Here is a 13,933-nt window from a genome sequence, read left to right on the forward strand (position 1 = left end):
ACTAGGGGCCTACTCTCCCCAACCTCTCCCTTCCTGGGGGTAGGCAGCCCCAGCACTCTCCCTGGCCAACCTGGCCACTCCCCCGCTGCATGGTGGCTGGGCTGAAGCTGGCTCTCCCCCCACCCCCACCCCCAGCCACTGGGCAGGGCCGAGGCCAGCCCAGCCCCAGCTCTTCTCCCACCCCTGGCCGCCGGGCTGAGGCCATGCCAGTCTTGGCTCTCCCCTTTTCCCCCCCCCCCAACTGCTGGAGGGCTGGGTCACGGCTGGGTTAGGCCCTGTGTACTCTCCCCAGCCACTGGTGGGAGAGGGGAGCTGAGGCCATGGTGCAGAAGCCCCTGGCTCCTGAGTTCTGGCAAAAGAGTGGGAGGAAGGAAGGGAGGGAGGAGGCATGTGGGATTCAGAGTGATGTTGTGATGTCACTCTCGTCCTGCAGGAAAAACGTTTTTATAGAGAGAAAGAATAGTGTGATATTGTAAGAACTTAATTAATGTCTGCAATTCTTGATTTATTTTTAATTATACATCCCCTGTATTGCAATTATGTAGGATGTGAGCACTTCTGTATTTTATATACTGCATGCAATCTCTGTATTTTCACAGCAGAATAACCAAAAAACCTTAATCTTTTTTTTAAATGAAAGCTTTACACCTTGCAGAATGTTGAAGAAACTGCAAATTAAAAACCTAAACCCGAGAAACCTCTGATGGATGGAGGGAGAGAGAGAGAGAGATTGGGGATGTTGTTCTCTGTGTTTATAACACTTAAAATTTTTCTCACGCAAATTGTCTTTTCAGTAGCCTTCATGCTTTGCACAATGTATATCCTGTGGATTTGTTTAAAAAAAAAAAAAAAAAACCATAACCCTTTTAGTTCCTGTCCTCCCCCCACAAACTGAGAAGAGCTATACATACTAAAAGCTAATTACAGCAAATATTAACTTGCAGAATGCTGTTGGCTTTATGTTAGCTGCATAAAAACAACTAGTAGCAAAATAGGAAATAATTTTATAGTTCTAAATCATAAAATTTAAAAATGGTTTAATAAAATTTCCTCCAATTTTTTTAAAGTAATCTTTGGACTGGAACTAATGGATGTGGGAAAACAGTCTTATAATGGAAACAGTTCTGAAGCCATGAGTATGGCTTTTGCTGGTACTGTAAGCTATAGTGTTTTGGTTTTTGTTTTTTTTTCTTAAATGCTAATGATCTGTTGCCAGCATTGTTGTTTAAAGCTACTATTTTGGCATGACATCCCCCCTTTTCTAATTTCTTTCACAAAAGTGAGCTGCTCATTGCTGGTTTTTAGAAAGCAGTTAACTTAAAAAACCTATCAGACAGACAAAGACCCACAACTTTCCCTTGATTTCTGCACAGTGAAGCTGAGACACAAGTAGAGAAGTTAACAAAAGGTAGCAATGTTGCCTTTTACATCAAAATGAAGAGAAAAATCATGATTTTAAAAATAGAAAACAACAGCTATATTACTTAAAGATTTTGAGAGTGCTACAAAGAATGGAGGGTTAACTTTAAAAGTAGTTGATGTTTTCTGAATATTAAAACTTACAGAATCTGAATATTAAAACTGAGCTCTGGCTGAGTAAAATTTGCCCTTTTATCTTTTACAGTTATTACCATTGACTTGACTGATTCAGCCTTTGATCCTGATAGCAAGAAATATAAAAGAGTGCTTTGGGCCCTGAAAGAGAAGAAGCCTTTACAGTTTGATTTCCTGCTGTCCTGGTATAATACAGGTAATAAGAATAAACTATAATATTATTAGAATATTAACTATGGATGATATAAAATTAGGTGGGTGAGGTAATATCTTTTATTGAACCAACTTCTGCTGGAGAGAGACAAACTTTCAAGCTTATAAAGAGCTTTTCTTCAGGTCTGGGCTGTGGGAAGAGCTCTTTGTAAGTTCAAAAGCTTGTCTGTCTCAAACAGAAGTAGGTCTAATAAAAGATATTACCTTGCTAACTAACTCTGTCTCGTTAATATCCTGGGACAGCTACAACAATACTGCATAATTCTATAATTAGGTATCCTTCTTACTTGGGCTGTAAATTTGTAAGATAGCATGATTTTGTTGCTTACACAACAAACTCATGTTGATGTCACCTCAAAGGTGCAGTGACATGAATTAAAAATGGTCAAAAAAAACCCTGCAATTACTGTTTGGTTTTGAAATTAGCATACATCCATTATATGTTTTAGTATTCGACTTTTGTAAGGCTAGTCAAAAAAATGCCACTGTTTGTGACACAGTTTTGATTTTTCATTTAAAAAAAAAAAACAACCCAAATATTTTCATTTGGAAGTATTGCTGTGGTGCCACATGGGAATTTAATTTGTCTCTTAGAGCCCTGTTCTATCCACATCTGTATCTGCAAAAATGAGCCACGGATATCCACATTCACATCCGCAGATGCCCACGAATATAAAGCAGATATACATATATTTGGAGGACATTTGTATGCTCAAATTTGTATCCGTATCTGCAAAAATGAGCTATGAATATCCACAGATTTCCAGGGCTCTATTTGTCTCATGTCCTATTTTCCTCTATAGGCTAGTGTCCTGGCCTGGCTTTTTCTGCCATGATCCACCATCTTCTCTTGCCAAAATGGAAAAGTGTGGTGCTTTATAAGAAAAGAGTCATCCAAGATCAACCACGAACCTCTAGAGGAGACTGGAACAGGAGGCACTGCAGCAATATTTCCAAGTCAAAATGGTTTGATTTTTCCACAGAAATATTTTGCTTGAAAATATTTCTGCTGAAAAATTGAAATTTTCCATGGGGAAAAGCTACCATTTTTGAAGCAGCTCTATGCTTTCTTCTGACATGTAGAATACAATCTCTCTTATTGGTGTCCTACATAGAGCATCTCTTCAGGAGAAGCCTGCCACTATTTTCTTAGAAGAAGCCTTAGTATTATTTTTCTCTTTTCATCCAGGGATCTCCAAGGTGTAAGCAGGAACACTATAAAATTGCTTTTTACCAATTGGGTATCTTGCTTTGGAGTCATATTAATATATCCTGAAGAGATGGAGTGGGAGAAGAGAGAACAGACTCAAAACATGCTGTTAGTGATAAACTATATACAGATGATGATGTTCTATTTGTAATAAATCATTATCTAAACCTCCAAATCTACTTAGCATTTCAGTAGGATGATCAGATGCTACATTTGCATTCTCATATAGAAAGAACAAGTGGAAAAGCATAACTTTTCCTTTCATGTGGCTTTTTCTGTGGAAACAGTAAACAAACACTTCTCTTTGAAGATGTTCTGTAATTCGAAGGTTTAATTTTTATTTTGTCTGCCCTAACTGATACTAATGACAAACTGAATTATATAAATAGCTGTCAATAAGGTTTCTCTGTAGAGCTTCCTAGTTCTGAAAATGAACTTAATTTCCAAGAAAAAAACATAAAAAAAATCTAGGGCTCTGGCATAGGTAAATAAACAGCATATAAGGTGTTTTAATTTAAGTACATCATATAGAGAATTTTACTCATCTTTCCTTTGTAAATTCATTTAAAGGTTTCAGTTTAGTTTGATTCTCAGTGTTCCTTTTGTATTGCAGTTTTATAGTTACTTTTGGTGGTCTGTGTTCTTAGGTGAAGAAAGATCAACATTTATGTCATACTTTTCCAAAAAACAAATACAAGCCCATCAGCCAAAAACAACATTCAGCACGTTAAGAAATTTGCAGTGTCCAGTGCTACATAGTAATGAATTGCAAGGAAAGCTAGAAGAATCATGCAGTGCACAGGAACTCTTTGACTGGCTAGGTGCTGTTTTCAATAATGTTGGTTTGTAAGTATCTGAACTTGCCTTTATATTTTTTATATTTATATTTTGCCTAAATATTTTTTAAAAGCATAAGCCATAATTTTTTACCTTTGATACCTAACAATAGGCACTTCAGTCTTTATTTAGACACCTTACATAAGTGACTTGATTTTTCACAGACCTTCAGCATTCTGAAAAGCAGGCCATTTATTTAAAGGCTTAAATATATATGTCTGGTTTTATGGTTGATGCACAACTCTGAAAAGGGTGGTAATGTAGAAAACTTGCACTATACCTTTCTGTTTTCAGAGACAACAAGTCATTTAGCTTCTTATCAACCTATTGCTGTCCTCAGCCCAGCACAGTAGTGGAGCAAGCCTATGTATGCACAATCACTGGCTTTATACTCCCAGAGAAGATAATTCAATTATTGGAACAGCTATGGTAAGGGCCATAGCCAGAGGTACATTATTATAATATATTTACAATTTTAATGCTTTTCCTCCTCAAAGTGTTTCACACTAATCTTCAGCACCCCAGGGAGGTAAGTAAAAGATATTATCCCAAACATATATAAACTAAAGTTAAAGGGTTAAAGCCAAAATTATCAAAAGTGACAACTGATTTTTAATATCTCAGCTTTGAGAGACCCAACTTTGAGATATTCTAGTCTTGGGGCTTTTTTTGCTTAAGTGTTAAACACCCACAAATCTAATTGAAGTTGATGGGAGCTGTGGGTACAAGCATTTATGAAATTCAGGCCGACTGTATGTCATATTGAACAAATCACAGCCAAATTTTCAACTTCTACAGCAAGCCTCACTAAACTTTGATTAAAACACAGATTTTCTGACTCCCTGTCTTAAGAGCATTGGAGAATTCCTGGTCTTGATTAATACTAGTTTATGATTTGTAGAGTGGTTCCCTTTCAGTGGTAAAAGTACTAAGCAACAGAAAGAGTCTTTTTACAGATCTTCTTTCCATGTATCTTCCACTGACATTGGATTGTTCTATTCTCCTAGTCACAAATAATGCCAGTTCCTTGCAAGATGATTGCCACCAGAAGCAGCTCAGAAAAGCTGGTTTCTATTAAAAAAAAAAAAAAAAAAAAAACCACAACAAATTTCTGATTTAAAGTGAAGTTTACAGTTACATGTCAAAGTACATAATACAATATACATTTTCAGAAGACAATTTTTCATTGTAAAAAGCCATTTAGTCCCATTTCTTTTGTTTTTTGTTCAATTTTACAAAAAGTGGTTACATTTAAATATTTAAACTGAGCTGCCTCGTAAATATTTTTAATTTATGCCAATATTAAGGTCTATAGGAATTCTCCAACTTCAGTGCCTCAGCTAGAAAGCTCCAACCTTTTGTGCTCTCTGTATGTACTTTGTAAAATGATGTGACAGCAGTTGGAATTTCTCACATAAAACATAGTTTGTTTTCCAGTAAGATGCCCATGACAGTACTGGGTATCCCGTAGTTTAGTAAGAGTGATTTTTAACTCCTTCAGTTATACATTTTGATTAAATAGTTAGGTCTCTTATTCCATTCTGGTCTACTTCAACGTAACTTATTGTTCCATTTTAATTAGGGGGCTAATGTATGTTTCTCTTTCAGTTGCTATTTTGAGGAACCAAAATTGGCTCAGTGGGTGACCTTAACTGTGCATGGCTTTGCAGACAGCCCTGTTTCATGGAGAGAAAGTGAACATGGTTTCCAAAAGGGAGGAGAGAACTTGTACAATTTTGTTGTTTTTAGGAACCTGGACTATTGGCTTCAAATGGCTGTTGGAGCAAATGATGATTGCCCACCTTAAAAGTTCCTCCCATAGGAAGATTTCTTAAAAAGAATGTCTGAGATATGCTTACAAAAATCAGATAATTAATTAGCCATTGAAAGAATCTGTGTATGTAGGAAGCTTTTCATTTTATCATCTTATTGTTTCCACATGATTGAAGAAGCCTTGTTTACTGGAATGTGTATTTTTGTTATATATGTTTTTAATAAAAAGTGAAACATCTGTTCCTTAAATCTTTTTAGATATTCCACAAATGTGTCCTCTTGTCAAAATAATAAATGGTTTTCTAAATCATGGTCTTCTGTATTTAAAAAACAGCAAACAGCACATCTTCCACTATTCAGATTACCTGAAAAAGAAATTCTACCTTCCAGCATAGAAGGAAATTTAAAGCAACAAAAAAGGGGTATACAGTCTGGGAAACATGGTTCTTTTGCAGGGGAGGGTTTTAACCCCCATAAATATTGGAGATGGTTGGTTTATTTGGCAGAAGCTTTATTAGATGTTTTATTTTGCTACGCAAACTGCTCCTGTTGTTGGATAAATCTACTATCATCCTGCTTTGTAATTCTTTGTTAGGAGTAGACCCTGCCATGTTTCAATTTTCACCTGTTTTTGCTGCCACAAAAGCTTGACTTTTACTTTGATAGGAAAAAACTTGTTTTTTTCCGTGACCTCTCCTGTAAATCAAATGGCTAAAGGGATTTGGCTTAGACCTTGCTGGAAAATTCATCTGTAGCAAGAGATCAAGCATAAGAAAGTTTAAGGGTAAGAGTTAGATTTCCTTGGAAAATTACAAACATTTGAAAACCAATATTTAGTAGGGATGTCAATGTGTAAGTTGACTATACGATTAACTGATAAACCTAGGATTATCAATTGACTAGATGCATTCCCAGCCTACCCATCACTTGCTGCCTCTGCATCTATTAGAGGCAGCAGCAAGTAGAGGGCAGGCCTGAGCTCCCTGCTGTCAGTGTCCTGGGCCCACCAGGGACAGAAGCTGGTCCATAGGAGGCGGAGCAGCCTCTGTCTGCAGTGAGCTCCGATTCCCCGTGGACAGGGAGAGCTGCCGGAGCAGCCTCTGTCTGTGGTGGGCCTGGGCTTACCGTGGACAGAGGCTGCTTCACTTCCCATGGACCAGCTTCTGTCCCTGGCGGGCCCTGTCCACAGGAGGGTCTCAGTTCCCTGTGGACAGAGCAGGTAGAGCAGCTCTGTGGACTGGGGCTGCTGCCACTCTATCAGAGGCAGCAGTGTGGGGCGACAGGCAGCCAGTCTGCATGGGGAGCTAGTTTTTAAACTAACTTCCTTCATGGACTGGCTCCCACCTGGAACCCTGTGCTGCTGCCTCTGATACAGAGGCAAAGCCGCGGAGCCTGAGGGCAGCTACTGGACCAACCCGGCAGCACCCCAGCTGCTCTGCCCCAGGCGTCCCCAAGTCAGCCGCTGCTGAAACTGACCAGTGGCTGACTACAGGAAGCCCCTGCCCCGGGCTTCCTGGAATCAGCCGCTGATCAGTTTCAGCAGCAGCTGACTTGGGGATGCCTGTGGTTCTTAAGTTGAATCTGTATGCAAGTCAGAACTGGCGTCCAGATTCAACCTTAGTTTCAACAGCGGCTGAATCTGGACGCCAGTTCCGACTTACATACAGATTCAACTTAGGGACTGTAGGTTTGTTCTTATCTTGTACGTAACCCGGGGACTGCCTGTATATGCAGACAAGGTGGTTAAATGTATACATGTTTATTCCTAAGGGCTCAAACTAGTTTTCCATTGGCATAACATTAGAATTGAGTCTTCAGAAGGCTCTGATTGCAGAGAATGGAGGAAGCTTCTGATCTGGCAGAAGGGGTGGAAAGAGAGCTGTCAATCAGGTGGACCATACTTGCATTAGGAACAATGCAGAACAAGGATGATCAGTGGAAGCAATATTATGCAGAGCTTTCAGTGGAAAGACAAGTAGCTTAGAAGCTCAAACCTGCTAACTCTACTGATCTTCCACATAGACTCTGAATCCTTTTATGGTCTTCAGAGAAATCCTCCTCAGACTGGCAGCTAGTTCCTTTTTAACAGTGTAACAAAGGAGTAGGGGAGCATTGACAAAACTCAACGAGAGAGAGAGAGAGAGAGCGCGCCTCTCTCTCCCTCCCTCCCTTCTTGCCTTTCACTAGTGAAGATACTACTCACCCCAAACTTCTACTCCAGGGCAATGCATGTGGTCCATTGGCTCCTGTCTGGGGAGCCCTGTGCTCTTCCTCATTCCTCCACTTTCCCTACTCCACCCTTAATGCTAAGCCCTCCACTGGAGTGCTGCAATTGCCTTCCCCCCTCAACAGCTGACCATCAAACATCCAGCTTCCCTCTTACAATGTGGCTGTGTCTAGACTGGCAAGTTTTTCCGCAAAATCATCTGATTTTGTGGAAAAACTTGCCAGCTGTCTACACTGGCCGCTTGAATTTCCTCAAGAACACTGATGATCTCATGTAAGATCGTCAGTGTTCTTGTGGAAATACTGTGCTGCTCCCGTTCAGGCAAAAGCCCTCTTGCGCAAATCATTTGCGCAAGAGGGCCAGTGTAAACAGCACAGTACTGTTTTCCGCAAAAAAGCCCCAATCGCAAAAATGGTGATCAGGGCTTTTTTGTGGAAAACTGCGTCTAGATTGGCCACGGATGCTTTTCCGCAAAAAGTGCTTTGCGGAAAAGCGTCCTGCCAATCTAGATGTGATTTTTCCGAAAATGCTTTTAACGGAAAACTCTTCTGTTAAGCATTTCCGGAAAATCATGCCCGTGTAGACCTAGCCTGTGACTTTTCTGTAAGGACTGATTCTGCCACCCACCTTTCTGACATCTGCAGTGGGGGTGAGTTGATAGCCTCTCCCTCTCCTTTCACTCTATAGACAGTACCCCTGAGGGCAACTACATGCTTCCTCACCTCGCTAAAGCACTCAGCTCTTTGGGGGAAGAGACTTGCCCATCCAAAAGTGCACTATGAATAAGCCCAGCTTTGTTTTTATGGGCCAGGCCGTGCTGAGGGAGATTGCCCCCAATAGGCAGGATTTCCTGGTAACATGGGACTTTTCCCATCACGTGTCCAAGAAGCCCACGCACTGGGTGGTGGTGTGACGTCCCCCTCATTAGCAGTAACCACTCGCTCCTGAGCTAGGCCAGGCCCAGCCTGCGGTGGTTTCTTGCCCTGGAAACCCCAATGTTCCTGTTGCAATGGGAGAGCTGTTTGGTGCCCTCAGAAAACTTCTCAAGTAAGGGGGGAAGCAACTGGGGGGGGGCACTGACATGGTGGGGAATGCGGGGTGTGTGGGGGAGAGACATGTTGTGACTTTGCCCCTTGGAGTGGAAGGGCAGATACTGCTGATATCTCCCCCCCCCCCCCATCCTACAGCGGGAGGTGGCCGGAGAACCCAGAACGTGAGCAGGAGCTGGCTGCCCAGCCGGGAGCAGCTGCTCAGCAGATGCTGCTGTCTGGGCTCGAAGGGGGAGCGCTGAGGAGCAGTCGGGTGTCCGGGGAGCGCTTTTCTGACCGCGGGAAGTTGTCACACCAGCGAGTGGTCAGATTCAAGCCTGGGAAGAAGTGGTTGTATGAGGCAACCGGGGGCTCTTTCCCAGGTAGAGGGGCAGCAGGCGCTTGGAGTCAATGCAGAGATAGGGACTCTGCACTCAGGGTGACCCGGTCCCTCCCCTGTGAGCTCTTCCTTAGCATAGGGAAGCACATGCACGTTCCCCTCCCCCTTGCAGCTGGGCGTAGGAGATGGGAGGCCGGGCTGGCTGGCTGCCTTGTAACAGCCTCCCCAGCTGAGCTGCGTTGCGTGCAGAATGCCCGGGTGTGGCATGGGCGGGAAGGCGCGGCTGTGCGTGTTCGGCACAATGTGAGCGGGTGGTGGGGAATGAACGCGACCAGGACGCGTGGGGGCTCGCGGACTGAATGAAAGGGAGGGGGGGAGAGAAGAATAGGGCAATCAGCACACGTTTTCATAAAACAATAATTCAAATGTGCCACTTCTCTCTGCCACTGTGCGAGCCACGGGGGAGACTTGTAGCAAAACTGGAGGTAATCTTCAGTGACAGTGTTTTGCACGTGGAGTGAAGTGATGTGGGTAGGAGGGAAATCAAAAAGGGATGGCTGCAGTGATCAAAGTGGTGGATTAGATGAGCAAGTGTCTTTTAGGGGGAAAAATAGAGCAAGACAGATCTCGGCGCTAAGGTGGAGCTAGAAGTAGAAGGATTTGGCATGGTGTAGGAGCACGGGAAAGAGTCAAAGATAAACTTCAGGTTGTAGGAAATGGTGAAGGTGGGGATGTGATATTGACTGTGACCGGAAATGGAGGTAATAGAAATGGCCTGGGAGAGAGGAAAACAAGTTTGGGTTTTGTTATGTTAAATTGATGAGACATTCAGAAGATGTCAGAAAAATTAAGACTCAGGGTTGCATGGCTAGAGGAAAGTCTGGAGCAGGCAGATTACCAAGTCATTGACATGGAGATTGTAACTGAAATTTCCCAAAGATAGAATATAAAATCATTTTCTGAGATAAGACCTGTCCGTAAGATTTTGCCCTCAAGGAGGCTGGTGTGGTGGTATTTTTTTCCCAGCTGTTAAGCCTCTGGCAGCATATTTCAGAGCCAATCAAAATTTAGAAGTGTCCATCAAAAATACTATTTTGTGGTAACTCTTGTGTGTATTGTGTTATATTTGGAGGCCTAACCAAGACTGGGGGTTCATTGTGTATGGTACTGTACAAACAAATAGTAAGAGATAGACTTACATTGTAAACAGGAAAGACAGGCAGAGGGTGAAAAACAGGCAGGAAGAGGTAAAATGATTTAAGGTTACACAGCTAGTCAGTGGCAGAGCTGAAATTAGACTCTTGTTTCACCTCAATCTAGTGCCCTAGCTATAAGACTGTCTTGCTTTTGATGTTAACCATATTATTAACATAGGTACCCCCATTCTATCATTTCTATTTCTTTGTTATGTTAAAGAAGTAATGGGACAAAACTGAAGTGTTTTCCTTGATCTATTTCATACACATTCTAGACTAGACCTTCACTGTTCTTCAAATAGTGGAGTATTTAAATACTTGGTCTTTGATAGTATTAACAAGAGTTTACTGAAAACTCCAGCATAAACTATAGCAAACTATCAAAGATAATCTCTATTAGAATAAACACTAGAATATTGCCTCTGTTTACTCACCCTGTTTTGAAAGAAGCTACCAAATGTTTCTAAAAGGATTTTAGTTTAAATGTACAAGTTTCATGTATGGGAGCTAAAAAAAGTGCTAAAGCAAATTATGAAGTCCTTCTGTCTACCAGAGAGAAGGGTGACTTTACTGAGACAACTTTCTGTTCTCACCCTGCTCAAACACAGATAATGTGTCTTTGTTCCACTAGAGACACATAATAATTATTTAGATGAAGAATAGTCTAGCTTCATAAATCTAGTCTAATGGCATTTTTTAAACAAAGAAAATAGAAATCATATCTCCATTGTTATAGCCATGTAGCCCAGATGTTAGTCAATGGAGACCAACAAACTAATGTTGTCCCCATAGGTACTCGTCAGTGTTCCCTCTATTTTTTTTTTTCCATCCGTGTGTGAAATAAATTATGTGCACCAAGGCATGTGCAGATGTGCATCACCACTAGAAACACATGTTGGCTGTGGCATGCTCTGTTAGCCAGCAGCATGTGTTTTATGTGCTTTCTGCTGCGCTGGTCCTGAATTTCTCTTGGGTGGTGGCCCAAGTGTTCAGTTTACAGGGAACACTGGTAGTGGTATAGTTACATCCAGATCTTACAAGTAATGTAGGTGAAATTTGTTTGTAAGTGGAAAACTGAACGTGCTCTTAGGTTAACTAATTCATTGTAAGAGCAGAAGTTTCTAATCTTTTCAGTCCTATCTTTTTTGTTGCTACTGCTGTTCTACCAAATAAGCCATGCAATTTATAATAGGCTCCTACTGAAGGATCTAAGCAAAGAGTAAGGCTAATGTTTCTTCAGCAAATATCTTCAGGAATATACACCTGACATTGAGGCAATCACATAGCTGAACCAGGCCCTGAAACAAGACACGTAATAAACTGTAGATAGGCCAACATAGCTTATCCCAGCACTTCTATGATGATACAATCTTTTCTGTCATTGATGCCAAGTCTGACCTCATAGGTGGGTATCTACTGTACCCAGAGTGCTGTGATTAAGAGGCAGGCCTAGGGTACAAGGCCATGAAGCCTGAAAGTAACGGCAGAGAGGAGAAGTCTGGGGTGGCAGTGGGGCCTATGAAGTCAAATACATGTTTGCCCAGGGTGCTATTTTCCCTAAGCCCAGCCCTGACTGAAGCATGGGATTGACGGCACTCATTTCTACAAATTGATGGCTCATTCCAGGGTGAAGTAGAAAACACTGATTACACTGGTCTACAATTTTTTAGAAGTCGTCTGCTTCAGAGATAAAATGTGCTATTTATTATGTATTTTGATGTGCTGAATTCAAATATGATAATTAAAACAACTGATTGGCTACTGTTTCCAAGATATTTAAGTTTTTACATTATACGTCTATGTATATTGTGTAGATAGTAGAGTTTTAATCATAAATTGTAAACCTAGGTCTTTTCATGTGTTTATGGTTGCTTTACATGATATTTCACCTGTCCTGTTTATGTAACACTTTAAAAATCAGCAAAAGAGTTATATAAATAAAATGTACTATGAATCAAAAGGCAAAAAACTATTATGTACATAGTTTAGTCCTATTCAGTGTCTACTTGGCGCTTCTTGGCTTTTCTCTTGTATACATTAAATGGAGCATCTCTTGTCACTGTCCAGCAATAGTCTGCAAGCATTGATGGGCTCCATTTGCCCTGATAGTGTTTCTCCATTGTTGCAATGTCCTGGTGAAATCGCTTGCTGTGCTCGTCACTGCTCCGCAGTTCGGTGGAAAAAAATCTAGATGAGAGTGCAAAAAAGGTATCTTTAGTGACATGTTGCAATCAAGGCTTTTGTATGCCTTGAGGAGGTTTTCCACCAACAACCTGTAGTTGTCTGCCTTGTTGTTTTCGAGAAAATTTATTACCACTAACTGGAAGGCTTTCCATGCCGTCTTTTTCTTGCCACGCAGTGCATGGTCAAATGCATCATCTAGAAGAAGTTCATGAATCTGAGGACCAACAATGACACCTTCCTTTATCTTAGCTTCACTTAACCTTGGAAATTTTCCACGGAGGTACTTGAAAGTTGCTTGTGTTTTGTCCATGGCCTTGACGAAGTTCTTCATCAGACCCAGCTTGATGTGTAAGGGTGGTAACAAAATCTTCCTTGATTCAACAAGTGGTAGATGCTGAACACTTTTCCTCCCAGGCTCCAATGACTGTCGGAGTGGCCAATCTATCTTGATGTGTTGGGAATCTCTTGCACGACTATCCCATTCGCAGAGAAAACAGCAGTACTTTGTGTATCCAGTCTGCAGACCAAGCAAGAGAGCAACAAAAATCGCCACAAAGTTGCCACTGATGTTGGTCATAGTTTATGCACCTCAAAAGTTGTTTAATGTTGTCATAGGTTTCCTTCATATGGACTGCATGACCAACTGGAATTGATGGCAAAACATTGCCATTATGCGGCAAAATAGCTTTAAGACTTGTCTTCGATGAATCAATGAACAGTCTCTACTCATCTGGATTGTGAACGATGTTAAGGGCTGCCATCCCACCATCGATGTTGTTGCAGGCTACAAGATCACCTTCTATGAAGAAGAATGGGACAAGATCCTTTTGACGGTCACGGAACATGGAAACCCTAACATCACCTGCCAGGAGATTCCACTGCTGTAGTCTGGAGCCCAACAGCTCTGCCTTAGTCTTGGGTAGTTCCAAATCCCTGATAAGGTCATTCAGTTCACCTTGTGTTATGAGGTGTGGTTCAGAGGAGGAGGATGGGAGAAAATGTGGCATTGATGGTTTAGGACCAGAAGTTTCATCCTCTTCCTCGTCTGACTCAAGTGAGAATGATTCTGGTGCATCAGGAACCGGCAGTCCTTCTCCGTGGGCTACTGGGAGTGTAGCTGATGGAATGTTTGGATAATGCACAGTCCACTTTTTCTTCTTTGACACACCTTTTCCAACTGGAGGCACCATGCAGAAGTAACAATTGCTGGTATGATCTGTTGGCTCTCTGCAAATCATTGGCACTGCAGAAGGCATAGATTTCCTTTTCCTGTTCAACCACTGGCGCAGATATGTTGCACAAGTGTTGCAGCATATGTGTGGGGCCCAACTCTTGTCCTGATCTCCAATTTTGCAGCCAAAGTAAAGGTGA

General features: G+C 41.6%; 1 protein-coding gene across 2 annotated transcripts in view; it reads left to right on the top strand.

The window, feature by feature from the left end:
* RPP40 (ribonuclease P/MRP subunit p40) overlaps positions 1-5,825 on the top strand; it is a 215,569-nt gene extending 209,744 nt beyond the window's left edge. For both annotated transcript variants that reach the window (XM_075921302.1, XM_075921303.1), the window contains 4 exons: positions 1,625-1,750; positions 3,625-3,823; positions 4,109-4,243; positions 5,423-5,825. In XM_075921302.1, the coding sequence (XP_075777417.1) occupies positions 1,625-1,750; positions 3,625-3,823; positions 4,109-4,243; positions 5,423-5,621 (659 nt within the window). In that variant the 3' untranslated portion in view covers positions 5,622-5,825. The remainder of the gene's footprint in view (positions 1-1,624; positions 1,751-3,624; positions 3,824-4,108; positions 4,244-5,422) is intronic.
* The last annotated feature ends 8,108 nt before the right edge of the window (positions 5,826-13,933 follow it).

This window comes from Pelodiscus sinensis, chromosome 2, assembly GCF_049634645.1.
Source record: "Pelodiscus sinensis isolate JC-2024 chromosome 2, ASM4963464v1, whole genome shotgun sequence".
Taxonomy (NCBI): Eukaryota; Metazoa; Chordata; order Testudines; family Trionychidae; genus Pelodiscus; species Pelodiscus sinensis.